The 17331-nt window shown below is 37.9% G+C and overlaps 1 protein-coding gene and 1 pseudogene across 4 annotated transcripts in view; one reads left to right on the top strand and one right to left on the bottom strand.

Annotated features, from left to right (window-relative positions):
* The window catches only part of LOC116076289 (vomeronasal type-2 receptor 116-like), a 58287-nt gene that overhangs the window by 5578 nt on the left and 35378 nt on the right, over window positions 1-17331 (top strand). For all 4 annotated transcript variants that reach the window (XM_031349993.1, XM_031349997.1, XM_031349995.1 and 1 more), the window contains exons 2-4: window positions 12351-12630; window positions 13010-13819; window positions 15482-15706. In XM_031349993.1, coding sequence (XP_031205853.1) covers window positions 12351-12630; window positions 13010-13819; window positions 15482-15706 — 1315 coding nt within the window. The remainder of the gene's footprint in view (window positions 1-12350; window positions 12631-13009; window positions 13820-15481; window positions 15707-17331) is intronic.
* LOC116076472 lies at window positions 1536-2788 on the bottom strand (annotated as a pseudogene).

Below are 17331 nucleotides of genomic sequence, written 5' to 3'. Positions count from 1 at the left end.
TGGAATGTATCTTGGGTATTCTGTAATTTTTTTCCTAATATCCACTTATTAATGAGTACATATCATGCATGTCCTTGTGCATCTGAGTCACCTCTCTCAGGATATTTTCTAGTTCTACCCATTTGCCTGCAAAACTCTGGATGTCCTCAATCTTAATAGCTGAGTAGTATTCCATTGTGTAAATTAACTACATTTCCTTATGCATTATTCTGTCTTGAGGCATCCTGATTTTTCCCAGTTTTTGGCTATCACAAATAAGGCCAGTATAAACATAGTGTAACATGTGCCCCTGTGGCATAGTGGCCATATTTTGAGCATATGCCCAAGAGTGGAATAGCTGAGACTTCAGATAGATCTATTTCCAATTTTCTGAGGAAACTTCATATTGATTTCCAGAGTGGTTGTACCAGTTTGCAATCCCACCAGAAACGGAGGAGTGTTCCTCTTCTTCACATACTCTCCAACATGTGTTGTCACCTGAGGTTTTGAATCTATCCATTCTGATTGGTGTAAAGTGAAATCTCAGGATTGTTTTGAATTGCATTTCTCTGATCACTAAGGATTTCAAACATTTCTTTAGGTGCTTCTTGGCCATTTGAGATTCCTCAGTTTTGAAACCTTGGCTTAGTTCTATACCCCATTTTTTGATTGGGTTATTTACATTTTTGTGGTTAGCTTCTTGGTTCTTTATATATTTTAGATATTAACCCTCTATCATATGTGTGGTAGATTTTTTCCAATCTGTAGGTTATCAATTTGTCTTATTGACTATTTACTTTGCCTTACAGAACCTTTCAAGTTTCATGAGGTCCCATTTATCAATTCTTGATCTTAGAGTATGAGTAATTGGAGTTCTGTTTAAGAAATTTTCCCCTGCGCCAATGAGTTCAAGGTTCCTTCCTAGTTTCTCTTCTATTAGATGCAGTGTATCTGATTTTATGTTGATGTCCATGATCCACTTGGACTGGAGCTTTGTATATAAGATAACAAATATCGGCGTATTTTCATTTTTTGACATAGAGACAGCCAGTTATACCAACACAATTTTTTAAAGATGCTTTCTTTTTTCCATTGTATATTTTTAGTGACCAAAGGTCAAGTGTTCATAAGTGTGTGGTTTTATGTCTGAGCCTTCAATTCTTTTTTTTTTTTTAATTTTCAAATATTTTATTGCATAACCTGTCATGGCACAATAAGGAGTAATAGAAAACATTATTCCCAGTTCTTTAACTACATCCTGAAAAACATGTATATGTATTTGTATATTTGTATCAATACCCCACCCCTAACCTCTAATTCCTCTACCTGATGTAGGTCTTTTGCTTAAAGCAGGAAACTATTCTCGTAAGTAAGAAAACATATGTGGAAGCTAAATGAAATGTTGGTTAGAGTAGCTGGGAACAGTTTTTCTGTGGAACCAAATGGAAGGGTTAAGTCTAGCCAAGGCAGGGGAATCAGTTGGGGTCCATCAAGGGGAGGAGTACAGTGTATAAAAAGGCAGCATCCTGAAGGTCTGCCTATGTATACTTGGTCCTTCAGGAGATGGTCTTTGCCTCAGGAAGGAAGGCTTCCCAACATTTTTCCAGTGGCTGCTGGGAATGTAGGAGTGTCTCCATGGACTTGACCATGTGGTTTTTGAAGTTCTTACATATCTCTTTCTCAAATTGCGTCACTTCCTTTTGGACAACTCTTGAAATCCTTTCAAAGTCCCTTTCATACTAAGTCACCTGAGATTCCCACTCTGTAATCTCATCCTGAGCCTGCTGCAGTTTGTCAGGCTTGTTGGCCCACATCAGCTGAACCTCAGACTCCTGCTTCTTCTGCAGCACGGCTTGAGCATCCTGCCATTGCTGCTATGCCTTCATACACTGGTTGAAAGCAGCTTGGACAATGATTATGAGGTGAATATATTCACTCAGGGGTTCAGCAAGGAGGAGGAAGTCATTGTTGGTCTGTTCCTGGTGGAACTGCTCAATTTTTTCCTCTACCTCAGCCAGTTGGGAGAGTACTCTACACGGTCCTCTGTTGTTCTTAGAGCTCCCAAGCATGGCTAGATTCGGGGCTGTGTTCGGGGCTAGTTCTTTCCTATGGTTGGCTAGCATCTCCATCACAGCATGTGGCTTTTTTAGGTGCTGCTCCTTACACTGTACCTCCTGGAACTTCTAGAACCAAATGTCTGATTCATTCATCTTGACAGTCATTTTCCTGACTGCATCTGTAGCTTGTTGAACATCTTAAGGAGAACTTCACCACTCAAAGCCTGTGTGCCCACACCTTGAGGCACCTCCAAAAACTCACTGACATCTGGGTCCTGTAACATGGTAGGATGATTCTTTGAAGGTTTCTTTCCAAAGCAACCCTCTGTTTCTCCAAAGGTTCTGCAGAAAAAGTCTCTTTCTTCCCAACTTTCACTTTGTCATTCCTAATTAGGCTTGTCTCAAGTAGAGGATGCACAATGAAACGATTCTAGTTGTTCTTCTCTGAAAGGTTCTCATAAGATCCAGAAAGTCACTGAATCTTCTTTTCACTGCAAACTACCTACTTCTGAACATCGATAAGCTCATCTGTGTGGTGACTTTATAGGCCACATAGACATTTGCACCATTCCCGATCTCAGGATCAGTGATACCAACTGTCAAATCAACTGATCCTCCTGTTCTTCTTCTTCCAGCTCCTCATAGCTTGCCTGTGGCTTAGGAGAATTTGTGGCTTCTTGTGGAGGATGAGATATAAGTGTTTTGCCTGGTGTTGTCTTCTGGTTATTCTGTGTGTTGTCCCACTGTGGCATAGGTTCAGAGGTTCAGTCTATTATGATCAAGGCAGGAACATGGTGGCATCCAGGCAGGCATGATGCAGGAGAAGCTGAGAGTTCATTTGAAGGCTGCTAGCAGAATACTCCTAGAACTTCAATTCTATTCCATTGATCAACTTGTCTGTCTCTGTACCAATAGCATGCAGTTTTTATCACTATTGATCTGTAGTATAGAATAAGGTCAGGGATGGTGATTCACCCAGAAGTGCTTTTATTGTTAAGAATTGTTTTTGTGCCGAGCAGTGGTGGTGCACGCCTTTAATCCCAGCACTTGGGAGGCAGAGGCAGGTGGATTGATGAGTTCAAGGACAGCCTGGTCTACAGAGTGAGTTGCAGGACAGCTAGGGCTATACAGAGAAACCCTGTCTCAAAAAAAGAAAAAACAAAACAAAACAAAAAAAGAAAAGAAAAAGAATAAAAAGAATTGTGTTTGCTATTCTGGGTTTTGGTTTTCCATAGGATTTTGAGGATTGCTCTTTCCATGCCTGAAGACTTGTGTTGGGATTTTAATGGGAATTGCATTGAACCTGTAGATTGCTTCTGGAAGAATGGCCATTTGTTATATGTTATTTCTGCCAATCCATAAGCATGGGAGATATCTCCATTTTTCTGAGGTCCTCTTCAATTTCTTTCTTCACAGACTTGAAGTTCTTGTCATATAGATCTTTCATTTGTTTGGTTAGAGTTATACCAAGGTATTTTATATTATTTGTGACTCTTGTGAAAGGTGTTGTTTCCCTAATTTCTTTCTCAGCCTATTTCTCATTTTTATCAAGGAAGGCTACTGATTTCTTTGAGTTAATTTTATATCCAGCCACTTTGCTGAAGTTGTTTATCAGCTGTAGAAGTTCTCTGGTAGAATTTTTGAGGCTGCTGATTTATAATTTCATATCATTTGCAAATAGTGATACCTTGACTTGTTCTTTGCCAATTTGTATCCCCTGATCTCCTTTTGTTGTCTTATTGCTCTAGCCTAGCAAGCCTTTGGAGTAATATATTGAGTAGATATAGTAAGAATGGGCTTCCTTGTCTTGTACTTGATTTTAATGGGATTGCTTCAAGTTTCTCTACATTTAATTTGATATTGGCTGTTGGTTTGCTGTATATTGCTTTTACTATGTATAGGTATGATCCTTGAATTACTAATCTCTCCTAATTTTTTTTGACGTGAATGCAAGTTGTATTTTGTCAAATGTTTTTTTCAGCATCTAAGGAGATGATCTTGTGATTTTTTTTCTTTGAGTTTGTTTATATAGTGGTTTATGTTAATGGATTTTCATATATTGAATCAACCCTGTACCTCTGGGATGAAGCCTACTTGATCATGGTGAATGATGATTTTGATGTGTTCTTGGATTCCATTTGTGAGAATGTTATTGACTATTTTTGCATTGATATTCATAAATCATAACCATGAAATTGGTCCCCCCATACTATGATACCTACTTGCTGGTTACCTCTCCACAACCTCTCATCTCACATTTGCCCTTCTCATCCCTTTTACCTGTATAAGAATGCTCCCCTACCCAGACTCTTCAGCCCTACTGCTCCAGTAGTCTCCTACTCTGGGACATCAAACACCTCTGGGACCAAGGGCCTTCCCTCACATTGCGGTCAGGCAAGACCATCCTCTGCTACATATGTATCTGGAGCCATGGGTCCCTCCAGGCACATTCCTTGGTTGGTGGTCTAGACTTTGGGAAAACTGGGTAGTCAGGCCAGCTTTGTTGTTCTTCCAATAGGATTGCAATCCACACCACTCCTCCAGTCCTTCTGCCAGCTCCCCGACCAGTTTACCTGAGTTCAGTCTGATAGTTGGTTCCAAACATCCATATCTACATTGGTCAGTTGTTGGCTGGACCTCCTCAGGATCTGCCATACTTGGCTCCTTTTCACAAGTGCTTCTTGACCACTATAACAGTGTTGGGTTTGCAGACATGATGTATCCCAAGTGGGGCTATTCCCGGTTGACCCTCCCTTCAGTCTCTAGTCCATTTCTGTCCCTGATCTTCCTTTGGACAGGAACATTTCTAGGTGAAAAAGCTTTGAGATGAGTGGGTGGCTCCATTCCCCTTCCAGGGACCATGCCTATCTACTGGAGGTGGTTTCCACAGGTTCTATCTCCCCCTTCTCTTTGCATTATGGCTGAAGTCAATCCTGGTGGGTCCTGGGATCCTCACGTTTCTCTGGTCTCCTGGACCCTCCAGTGGTTATTCCCAGTTCCTCATCTCCCTTGCTATCTATTTTTATTCAATTCCTGACCCTCTGTTCCTTTCTTACATCTCCTCTAGTATTTGATGCTGCGAACCTTATTTCAGCCTCCTCCTTTCACCCTCTCTTTTCTACCTGAAGCGTCCACCTCCTGATCTTTCTTACTAATATGTTTTATATGGTCTGCAGATTGTATCAAAGGAATTGTGAGCTTATTAGTGTGTTTATTTGTTGAAAATGGTGTATTTTTCTTGGATGGTTTTAGCTCTTTGGCAAGATCAAATCACCATACGTGTGTGTTTATTTCTGGCACTTCAATATTTTTTTGATTCATTTTGTTATTGGATATATTCTTTATTTACATTTCAAATGTTTTTCCTTTTCTAGATCTCCATTACAAGAACCCCCTATATCCTCATCCACCCACTCTTCTCTTCCCTTCCTGGCATTTTCTTAAACTGGGGAATCAAATACTGTCAGGCCCAAGGGCCTCTCCCCTGACTGATGTTCAACAAGGTTATCCCTCTGCGACATATGCAACAAGAGGCATGGGTCCCTCCATTTTTAATCTTTAGTTGGTGGTCCAGTCTCTGATAGCTCTGGGAGTATCTGGCCAGTTAACACTTTTGCTCCCTCCATGGGACTGGAAACCCTCTCACTTACTTCAGTCCCTTCTCCAACTCCTCCACTGGGGACTCCATGCTGAGTCCAATGGTCGGCTTTGAGTATCTACCTCTGTATTTGTCAGGCTCTAGCAGAGCCTCACAAGAGACAGCCATACCAAGCTTCCATCAGCAAGAAATTCCTGACATGCACAGTAGTATCTAGGTTTGGTGGCTCTATATGGGATGGATCCCAAGGTGTGGCAGTCTCTGGATAGCCTTTCTTTCAATCTCTGCTCCACGTTGTCTCCATATTTTGTTCACCCTACTAAGAAGCACTGAAGCATCCACATTTTGGTCTTCCTTCTTCTTGGGCTTCATATGGACTGTGAATTGAGTCTCAGATATTCCAAACTTTTGGTCTAATATCCACTTATCCATGAGTACATACCATGTGAGTTCTTTTGTGATTGAGTTACCTCACTCAGGATGATATTTTCAAGTTCCATCCATTTTCTTGCAAATTTCATGAATTTATTGTTTTTTCTTTTTTTATTAGATATTTTCTTTATTTACATGTAAATTTCTCCTTTCCCAGTTTCCCCTCCAAAAAACAAAGAAACAAACAAAAACAACAAAAACAAACCCCTGTTGTCTCCTCCCTCTACTTACCAACCCACCCTCTCCACTTATTGGCCCTGGTATTCCCCTACACTGGGGCACAGAACCTTCACAAGGCTGAGGTCCTCTCCTCCTACTGATGACCAACTTGGCCATCCTCTGATACATATACTGCTAGAGGCATAGTCCCACGATGGGTACTCTTTGTTTGCTGGTTTAGTCCCACCAAACAATAAATTCATGAAATTCTTAGGTAAATGGATGGATCTGGAGAATATCATCCTGAGTGAGGGAACCCAATCACAAAAGAACAAACACAGTGTGCACTGTCTAATAAGTGGTTATTAGCCCAGAAGATTGGAATACAGGAAGAATTTATTGTTTTTAATACTTGAGTAGTATCCCATTGCATAAATGTGCCACATTTTCTGTATCCTTCCATCTGTTTAGGTACATCTGGGTTGTCTCCAGATTCTGGCTATTATAAATATGACTCCTATGAACACAGTGGAACATGTGTTCTTATTACATGTTGGAGCATCTTCTAGGTATATACCCAGGAGTGTTATAGCTGGGTCCTCAGGTAGTACTATGTCCAGGTTTTTGAGGAACCACCAAACTGATTTCCAGAACGGTTTTACTTGCTTGCAGTCCCACCAGCAATGGAGGCATGCTCCTCTTTTCCACATCCTTGCCACCATCTGCTATCACCAGAGTTTTAGCCATTCCAACTGGTGTGAGGTAGAATCTGAGGCTATCGAGTGACTGTCCACATGGAGATACATCCAATATACAATTACCAAACCCAGACACTATTTTGGATACCAACAAGTACTTGCTGACAGGAGCCTGATATATCTGTCTCCTGAGAGGCTCTGCCAGTGCCTGACAAATACAGAAGTGGATGCTCACAGCGACTGAGCACAAAGTCCCAAATGAAGGACCTAGAGAAAGGACCCAAGGAGCTGAAGGGTTTGCAGCCCTATTTAAGGAACAACAATATGAACTAACTAGTACCCTCAGAGTTCCTAGGGACTAAACCACCACCCAAAGAGTACACATGGTGGTACTCAATGCTCCAGCCTCACATGTAGCAGAGGATGTCCTTGTGTGATATCAAGGAGAGGAGAGTCCCTTGGTCCTGTGAAGGATTGTTGCCCCAGTGCAAGGGAATGCCAGAACAGGGAAGCAGGAGTGGGTGTGTTAGTGATCAGGGGGAGAGGGTATGACATGGGATTTTTGGATGTGAAATGAAGAAAGGGTATAAAATTTGAAATGTAAATAAAGAAAATATCTAATAAAAAAGACATAATAAAATCCTTGTTCCAGATTTTAATGGAACTGCTTTAATTTTCTCTCCATTTAATTAGATGTTGGCTATTGGCTTGCTGTTTATTGCCTTTGCTGTATTTAGGTATGTGCCTTGTATCCATGATCTATACAAGACTTAAAATGAAGCAGTGGAAAACAGTTTTAGAAGGTAAACCCCACAAATTAGAACACAAAGTCTATAAATTAGACATTCTATCTTGAATTCTGGCACCAAGACTCAATCTTTTACATTATATTATTCAAATTAATTCAGTCATTTATCCTATGTTTTAATGTAATTAGAGTTTAAATTTAGTAGCATAAAAAGATCTCCTTCCCATAAGGGAATTCCAGTGTTCTTTCTCAATCACAGTGTTTGGTGCCCTGGTTTACCAAGAAAGAATCACTTGCTATTTCTGAAGAATTTTTATTTTTTATTAGATATTTTCTTTATTTACATGTCATATGATATCTCCTTTCCCAGTTTCCCTTCTGAAAATAATAAAATAAAATAAAAACAGAAAACAAAAAATAAAAAAAGCTAAAACTAAAACAAACAAACAAAAACCCTGTTCCCTCCCTCCTCCCCCTACTTACCAACCCACCCTCTTTCACATCCTGGCCCTGGCATTCCCCTACACTGAGGCATAGAACCTTCATAGGGTCAAGGGCCTCTCCTCTCATTGATGACCGACTTGGCCATCTTTTGCTACATATGCTGCTAGAGGCATGAGTCCCACGATGGGTACTCTTTGTTTGGTGGTTTAGTCCCTGGGAACTCTGAGGGTACTAGTTAGTTCATATTGTTGTTTGTCATAAGTGGCTGCAAACCTTTCAGCTCCTAGAGTCCTTTCTCTAGCTCCTTCATTGGGGACCCTGTACTCAGTCCAATGGATGGCTGTGATCCTCTACTTCTGTATTAGTTGGGCACTGTCACACTCTCTCAGGAGACAGCTATATCAAGCTCCTATCATTTAGCACTTGTTGGTATCCACAATAATGTCTGGGTTTGACGATTGAATATGGGAAGGGTTTTTCCTCCTACTCTGTCTTTTTAGCTGTACCTAAAGTAAGTCAACCAGGATTAGTATATGAATTTTTGAACTGATATTAAGAAAATGGCACAAGTCATTTATTTTTTCATCCTTGATGAAGACAACTATTAGCCTTTACTGTGCTGACTAGGGCTGCTGAACATCCTGGGATTCTCCATCCAGATATTTAGGAGCAGACAAATAGCAGTCAAGTCAGTGCTTTCTAAAGGTACTGGCCTTGTGGCTAAAACCAGATCATATATTTAAACACTTCTATGCTTTATTATTGAATATAGATTGTCCATAATACAGATTCTTCTTTATTTATCAGCCCAATCTCTATTAACTCTTGACAACTGAAAGCTTACTTAGCTCATATCCCACAAAGGAAAGACTGCCTACATATAACCTGCAGTTAATTTTTGTTTTTCCATTTGGAATCGTTTCATTTATTGGGTAAAATCTATATGTGATTTGGAGAAACAAACGAAGAGAAAATCTATTTTGTGGATAGTAATTTTGTCCTTAAATAAAACAGATCTGTGTCAAAAAAAAAATGAAGGGGTGTTGGATTTCATTAAAGGCTTTCCAGCATCTTATAAGATTATCAATCATTTTTTTCAATTTGTTTTATAGTGAATTACATTGATGGATTTTCATATATTGATCCACCACTACATCCCTGGATGAAGGCTATTTGATTATGGTGGATGATGTTTTAGATGTGCTCTTGGATTCTGTTGGCAAATATTTTACGGAGCACTTTTACATCAATATTCATAAGTGAGATTAGTCTGAAATTCTTTCTTTGTTGATTTTTTTTTTTTTTGGTTAAGGTATCAGTGTGACTCTGACCTCATAGAATGAATTTAACAATGTTATTTCTGTTTCTATTTTGTGAAATAGTTTGAGGGACATTTGTATTAGCACTTATTTGAAAGTTTGGCAGAATACTGTGATAAAACAAACCATCTGTTCCTGGCCTGGCTTTGGTTGGGGGAATTTTAATGACTGCTTCTGTTTCCTTGGGTGTTATAGGACTGCTTATGTAGTTTACCTGATCTTGATTTAACTTTGGTAAGAGGTTTCTATGTAGAAAATCATCTATTTTATTTAGATTTTCTAATTTGGTGGGGTACAAGATGTAGAAGTAAGACCTATTGAGTTTCTTAATTTCCACAGTTTCTTTTGTTATCTCTCCCTTTTCATTTCTGATTTTATTAATTTGGATACTGTCTCTGTGCCTTTTAGTTAGCTTAGACAAGGCCTGGTCTATTGTTTTGATTTTCTCAATGAACCCACTCTTTGTTTTGTTGAGTCTTTGTATTGTTCTCTTTGTTCCTATTTGACTGATTTCAGTCCTTATATTATATCCTCCTATCTATTATTTGTTAGTATATTTCCTTCTTTTTCAAGAGATTTCAGGTGTACTTTTAAAGTATTAGTATGAGAACTCTCTAATTTCTCTGTGAATGCATTTAGTGGTGTAAACTTTACTCTTAACAGTACTTTCATTGTGTCCAATATTTTTGGGTATGTTGGGTCTTAATTTTCACTGAAGTTGAGAAACTCTTTAACTTATTTCTTCTTTGATAAATTTGTCATTGAGTGTAAAGTTGTTCAATTTCCATGAGGTTGTATGCTTTCTGTTGTTTCTGTCCAGCATTAAAGTTGGGTTAAACTTCAGTAATCTGATAAGATGCAAGGGGTTATATTCAAGCTTCTTGTATCTGTTGAGGCTTGATTTGTGATGGCGTTCTGTTGAGATATGGACTTCTGATAATGCGTTGTGATGCTAAATATTGCCCCCAAGGCCTGGTTGCCTACAGAGATGAGAGATTGCTAAAGTAGACCCAAGAGATTCTATGCAACCTTGCCTCTCAAATTATCCATGATTGGTGAATAAAGATGCCTACAGCAGAAGAGAGATAGGCCAGGTATTTGGGTTCCTGGTTTTGGGGGTCTGAAGAGAGATCATGAGAAGGATAGAAAAAAGTTGTTAAGAGGACAACATGACATGGGGTAGGAATAAAATTGACCATGAGAGCTGGTCAATTGGATCTAAGATATGTCCAGATGGAACATAATAAATTGTAACTCAGGGTTATTGGTGGGAAAGTAAATTCTAACAACTTAGTGGGTAGATACTACCTAGCTCTAGTGCTATAAAGGTTTATTATGAAACTAAAGGTTGTGGTGCTTCATATATCCTGCAATCAAAATCATAGAGAATAACATGAATTAAGGTGTCAATGATACCTTAAGCAGCTGCTTTCCTTGAATATGGGCTCCCATGTGGAAACTGGTGACTGCTCAGCCTAGTAAATGGCACATGGCTCAAAGTCAAAAACCTTCAGCAAATGAAAGGTGATCTGAATGAAGTCAAATAAAGAGAAGAATATTAAATTAATTTGTATAAAGAGAGCAGGGAATGTAGGATATTTAATCCTACATTTATAGATTTTAATCTCCAAGAAAGATGAAAGAAATTGATATAAATCTTTTTAAAGGTACATAGATAATAAGTAAGTAAGTAAGTAAGTAAGTAAATAAATAAATAAATAAATAAATAAATAAATCCAGGCCTTTGATCTGAATACTTGGGAGACAAAGGCAGGGTCAGATAGGTTCCTTGTAAGTTTGAGGGTAGCCTAGTCTACAGAACAAATTCAAGTCAGCCTGGGCTATGCAATGGAACCCTCTCTCAATAAATAATATTAAATGATTTATATTGTAAAATGAAGGTAGTCATAAGCAAAATGATTGTAGTAGTATGGTATACCATCTTTAAGACAGGACAAAATAGCACAGGCCTAAAAAGGGGCTGGGGGAGGGGAACTGCCGGGTTGAATCAATCCATACATTTATTGTCCTCAGAATGTTGAACCAAGGTATGCTGCTGGGCAGAGAGGCTCTAGGTTCTTGTTAACAGGAAAAAAGAAAAAAGGCTTTGGAATTTTCCAAAGTAATAAAGATCAGATTTAATAGATGGAGATCCCCTGAAGATCTCAGTTGCAGACAGGAGAAAATTAAAAGAACCAAATGTACTAGTAATGTATATTGCTAAACCCTACTTTGAAAGAGCTCTGAAACTGACTGGGTCAGACACGTATACCCAGCCAGAACTTTGGCTTACATGGCTGATAAATCTTGTTGGTACAGAATTCTCATGACTAATTACATATCATCTTTTCATATGAATAGAGATTTATATTACAGTTTGAATATATGATCAAACAACTTTCTAAAGAAAAGACAGCTGTAGTTCAAGTCACAGGATTTTTTTATGTTTCTCTAGAATGAGAATTGCAAGACCAATAGTTAGCAAACTGGATGTCTTGAGTTGTCTTTTAATTCATGGGTAGAATTCAGAGATCAAATAAGTAATTTATTAATTTTCACTATGACAAAATATCTCATATAGAGGGATCTATTTTGATGAATTCTGAAAATAATTTCATCTTTAAAGATCTCTTCTATGCCTATGGGTGGATTGCCTGCCTCACTGGAGGAAAACCATGAGAGAAGAGGAATAGGCAGGAGGTGGAGAGACCACTCAGTGGTAAAGCAGACTGGCTACTCTGCCAGAGGACGCAAGTTTGATTCTCAGCACCCATGTCAAGTGACTCACAATCACCTATAACTCTAGACAGATTTTAAGCAGAAATATGTAGGGAACATAATATAAATATTACTTCAGTTGATTTGAATATTTCATGTGTACAACATTCTCCATAATGTTACTGTGTTTTCCTTTAGAATACCAACATGGAAGTACGAGTTTATTTTTATCCTGCTTTTTGCTACTGATGAGATTAACAAGAACCCCTACCTTTTACCCAACATGTCTTTGATATTTTCCTTCCCTGTTGGCATGTGCTTTGATACATTGAAAATAATTGATGAACTAAGTTTACCACAAAACAATTATCAAAGATTTCTTAATTATTTATGTGGATTGTCTGGATGTAATATAGGACTTACAGGACCGTCATGGACTATATCTTTAAAACTGGCAATCTTCTCCAGTTCTCCAAAGGTGAGGTTCTCTGGAAAAAGAAGAGTTAACATTTGGTCTATGCCAATCCCATGTTTCTACAGAGAATGAATAGGAAACAGAACTTTGGATGTGCTGATCTTTATATTCTAAAGGATTAAAGAAGTAAATATTGACAGGACAGTGATATTTCCTTGTATCACAAGAATGAATGAACTGGAAAAATAAGCAAAAGTTTTGTTGCACATTGAGGTTGTCATAACTATTATAGAATCTAATAGGAGTAATAAAAAACATTTACAAGGTCAACTTATTGTCCTATGTAAGAGTTCTGGAAGGTGAGTAACACAGCTCATATCTGAGAAAGGACTTCAAGCCAATCATATTTCTCACATTGGTTCCTCTGTTCTTCATCCTTCAGATTTTCTTTGGACCATTTCATCCTATCCTGAGTGACAATGTCCAGTTTCCCCATGTCTACCCAATAGCACACAAGGATACATGTTTAGCCCATGCCATGGTCTCTTTAATGGTTTATTTTACATGGACCTGGATAGGGTTACTCATTTTGGATAATGACCAGGGAACTCAGTTCCTCTCAGATTTAAGAGAAGAGATGCATAGTAATGGAGTCTGTTTAGCTTTTGTGAATATGATCCCTGAAAGCATGAAGATATATATGATCAGGGCTATAATATATGATACTCACATCATAACATCGTCAGCTAAGGTTGTTATCATTTATGGTGAAATGAACTCTACCCTAGAAGTAAGCTTCAGAAAATGGGTATATCTAGGTGTACAGAGAATATGGGTCACCACCTCACAATGGGATGTCATCACAAGTAAAAGAGATTTCAGTCTTGGTGCCTTCCATGGGACTGTCACTTTTGCACACCATCATGTTGAGATTTCTAAATTTAGAAACTTTGTGGAAACAATGAACACTTCCAAATACCCAGTAGATATCTCTCAAATGAGGCAGAAGTGGAATTATTTTAATTGTTCAGTTTCCAATACCAACTATAGCTCAATGAGTCATTATTCTTTCAACACATCAACATTGGAATGGTTATCCCAGCATAATTTTGACATGGTCCTAAGTGAAGAAGGTTACAATTTATATAATGCTGTGTATGCTGCGGCCCACACTTACCATGAAGCCATCCTTCAACAAGCAGAGTCTCAGGAAAGAGAAGATCCCATAGGAGTGTTCAGTGATTGTCAGAAGGTAAAGTATCATACTTTCTATCATACTTAACTTAATGACATTTTTAAATGCCCCAAGAAATGCTGCTATAAATTTGTCAAGAGACTTCTCTCAATACAAGGATTTCCTTCCTTCCTTCCTTCCTTCCTTCCTTCCTTCCTTCCTTCCTCCCTTCCTTCCTTCCTTCCTTCCTTTCTTTCTTTTTTTTTGAGACAGGGTTTCTCTGTGTAGCCCTGGCTGTCCTGGAACTCACTCTGTAGACCAGGCTGGCCTCAAGCTCAGAATTCTGCCTGTGTCTGCCTCCCAAGTGCTGGGATTAAAGGTGTGCACCACCACTGCCCGGCTCAATACAAGGATTTCTATATCTTAAAACTCCCTAACATAATTTTTTTGTGGCTAAATAGACTGGACAACATTAACATTCAATCTATGCCAACAGTTTTGTATGAACATCAGTTACTATTGTTAGAATATTTTTCATTATTTTTTTGCCAAATTAGTTTAATATTGGAAATAGTAACTGAAATTTTTATTATAAAATTTTCAAGTGACAACTAGAATTTTTTCTTAAGAAATAGAATCCTCTACTATACACATGCTGCCAGAACAATCAGACCCACCATGTGCAGTCCTTGGTTGGTGGTTGAGACCCTGGGAGCTCTGAGGGTACTAGTTAGTTTATATTGTTGTTCATCCTAAGGGGCTGCAAACCCCTCAGCTCCATAGGTCCTTTCTCTAACTCCTTCATTGGGGACCCTGTACTCAGTTCAATGGATGGCTGTGAGCCTCTACATCTGTATTAGTCAGGTACTGTCAGAGTCTCTCAGGAGATAGCTATATTTAGGCTGGCTTGCCCTTCCTTCAGTCTCTGCTCCATAGTTAATCTCTGCAAATCCTTCTGTGGGTATTTGTTTCCCCCTTTTCAGAAGTGTATAGTAGAGGATTCAGTCATCAATAGGAGGAGAGGACCTCGGCCCTGTGAAGGTTCTGTGCCCCAGTGTAGGGGAATGCCAGGGCCAATAAGTGGGAGAGGGTGGGGTGCCAGGCATGGGGAGGGGGAAGGCAACAGGGGTTTGTTTTTGTTGTTTTTGTTTGTTTTTTGGAGGGGAAAGTGGGAAAGGAGAAATTTACATGTAAATAAAGAAAAATATCTAAAAAAAAATAAAAAAATAAAAATAAAAAAAGAATATGATCTCTAATCAAGTTAATAAATATAGATTGCATATTTAAAAAAAGAAAGAAATAGAATCCCCATTGGTCAGTGTCATGCATAATTATTTTAAGAAGTGTCAATTAATTATATAGACAATTATATGGCTTTATGTTTTTATTAAATTTATTTTTATATTTATGCTTTATTTCCATGATTTTAAATCCCCCTCTCTTAACAACATCCAGAATCCTCACTCTTTCTCAGTTTTATGGCTTCTCTCTGACTGTTTTCATATAATTAATAGATGTTCACATCTCTGTCATTGTTACTCAGTCATTGGTAAGCATTTGTTCGGTCAATTTCTGTCATGAAAAATATATGAAGTATAAAAGAATTTATTGATCCATAGGTAGGATACCTTCAATACAGTTGCTTTTTCTGTAATATATTGTAAATTATTGGACATTCACAATGTCACTTTGCCTTAGTGGGTGGGCATATGTAATCATCTATTGATACATCTCATTTAGATTGCTTCATTACTGAAGAAGAGGGTATTTACTAATCCTGTTGGAGAACTGGTGAACATGAATCTAAGAAAAAATCTATGTGCAAAATATGACATTTTCAACATTTGGAATTTCCCACAAGGCTTTGGTCTAAAGGTGAAAATAGGAGGTTACTCCCCTAATTTCCCATTGAGTCAACAACTGCACATATCTGAAGATTTGAAGTGGGCTATGGGAGAAACATTGGTGTGTACACTCTAATTTTCATTCTTTTCTGCATGTTTATTTTATAAAATTTTGTGGCATTGTTCATGAGTAAGTGGTAGATAACAATTTCATGTCTTCGACAGACTCAAGCACCCATGTTTGATTGTTCGCAAATTGCTGTGAGTCTAGATCTTGGAGATCCAGTGCATCTGGTTTCCATGGACACTTAAAGGCAATTCCAAATTTCCTCAGACTGCAAAAACATATGTAAAAAATTAAAAATACAATAAAAAGTTTAGCCTTTTAAATTTTATGACTAGTTATAAATTGTGAAATTTTGTTGTTATACACATACATCTTTGTAGGTGAATCATGAATACCATGTAATTTTATTTTATTTTGTTTTTTTCCACAATGTAACTATTTATATTTATTGGTGATTATAATCAGAGTACACTCCCACATATTTTATTTTCTGTTTTTTAATGCACAAACACATGCACACATGCATGCACACACACATACACACACACACCACACACACATGCATACACATACACATGAGTACCAGTGCCTGAAGAGATCACTGGTGTTAGTTCCTCTGGATCTGGAGCTGGAGCTACATGGGGTTGTGAGCCACCATGTAGATGTGAGGAACTTAGCTCAGGTCTTCTGGAAGAGCAGCAAGTACTCTTAACTACTGAGCCATCTCTCTAGTGTCCCACACACTTACTTGGTTTGTTAGCTGTGGGGAACTTGAAGCAATGAACCCTGAGAGACAATGAGGATGCACAGAGTTTTGCTGCTCATACCAGAGCCTTATTTAATGAACCAGCCTGGCTTGGGAAAGAACTGGTTTTAGGACCATGGCACACAATATTTAAGATGAATCTGGAGTGCCTTATAATAGCAGAAAATAAAACCTGTAAAACACATTTAACGAAATAACAGTGAGGGTATGTAAAAAAGAAATAACAACCGACTAAAAACAAAAGAAATCCCTTAACAGCCGAAGCTTAAACACTTGGAGGGACAGAATAAATAAAGAGGAATTTCTGTAACTCACAGTATGAAATAAGTATCCTTGAGTCTATACTGATATTAGAAGTACAAGGTACAGGTGTGGCTCTGACCCTGACTCAAATCAGCTATACAAATACATTTAAGATGATAGGAGAAACTAGAACACAGGCTGGTTATTTGATTCTATGAAGTGATTAACAATAAAGTTTAGAGTATGATAAAATTATGGCTCTGTATTTTTGAAACGTCTTCATTAGAAATATTACTGACATATTTATGGGAGAACAGTATATTTATGTTTGGATTGTTTTTGTTTGGATTGTGTAAATAAATAGATAAAGAAGAAAGGACAAATGTCTATCAAAGGTTTCTGAACATTGATCTTAGCTAATGGTTGGGCTCCACCATAGTCACTAACTGTAATAGATGGGCTGTATCTATACTATGAGTGAGCAACAGAGAAAATGAACCTTGGATATATATATATATATATACATATATATATGTATATATATATATATATCCATACAAATACATATATATGAATTGTATATATGTATATACATGAATAAAATTTATTTAATAATATATTATATTTAACAATTTATTGTTTAGCAATATAATATAAAGCATATTATATA

Source organism: Mastomys coucha, unplaced genomic scaffold, assembly GCF_008632895.1.
Source record: "Mastomys coucha isolate ucsf_1 unplaced genomic scaffold, UCSF_Mcou_1 pScaffold4, whole genome shotgun sequence".
Lineage (NCBI taxonomy): Eukaryota > Metazoa > Chordata > Mammalia > Rodentia > Muridae > Mastomys > Mastomys coucha.
This window is presented reverse-complemented; position numbering and strand designations above follow the sequence as displayed.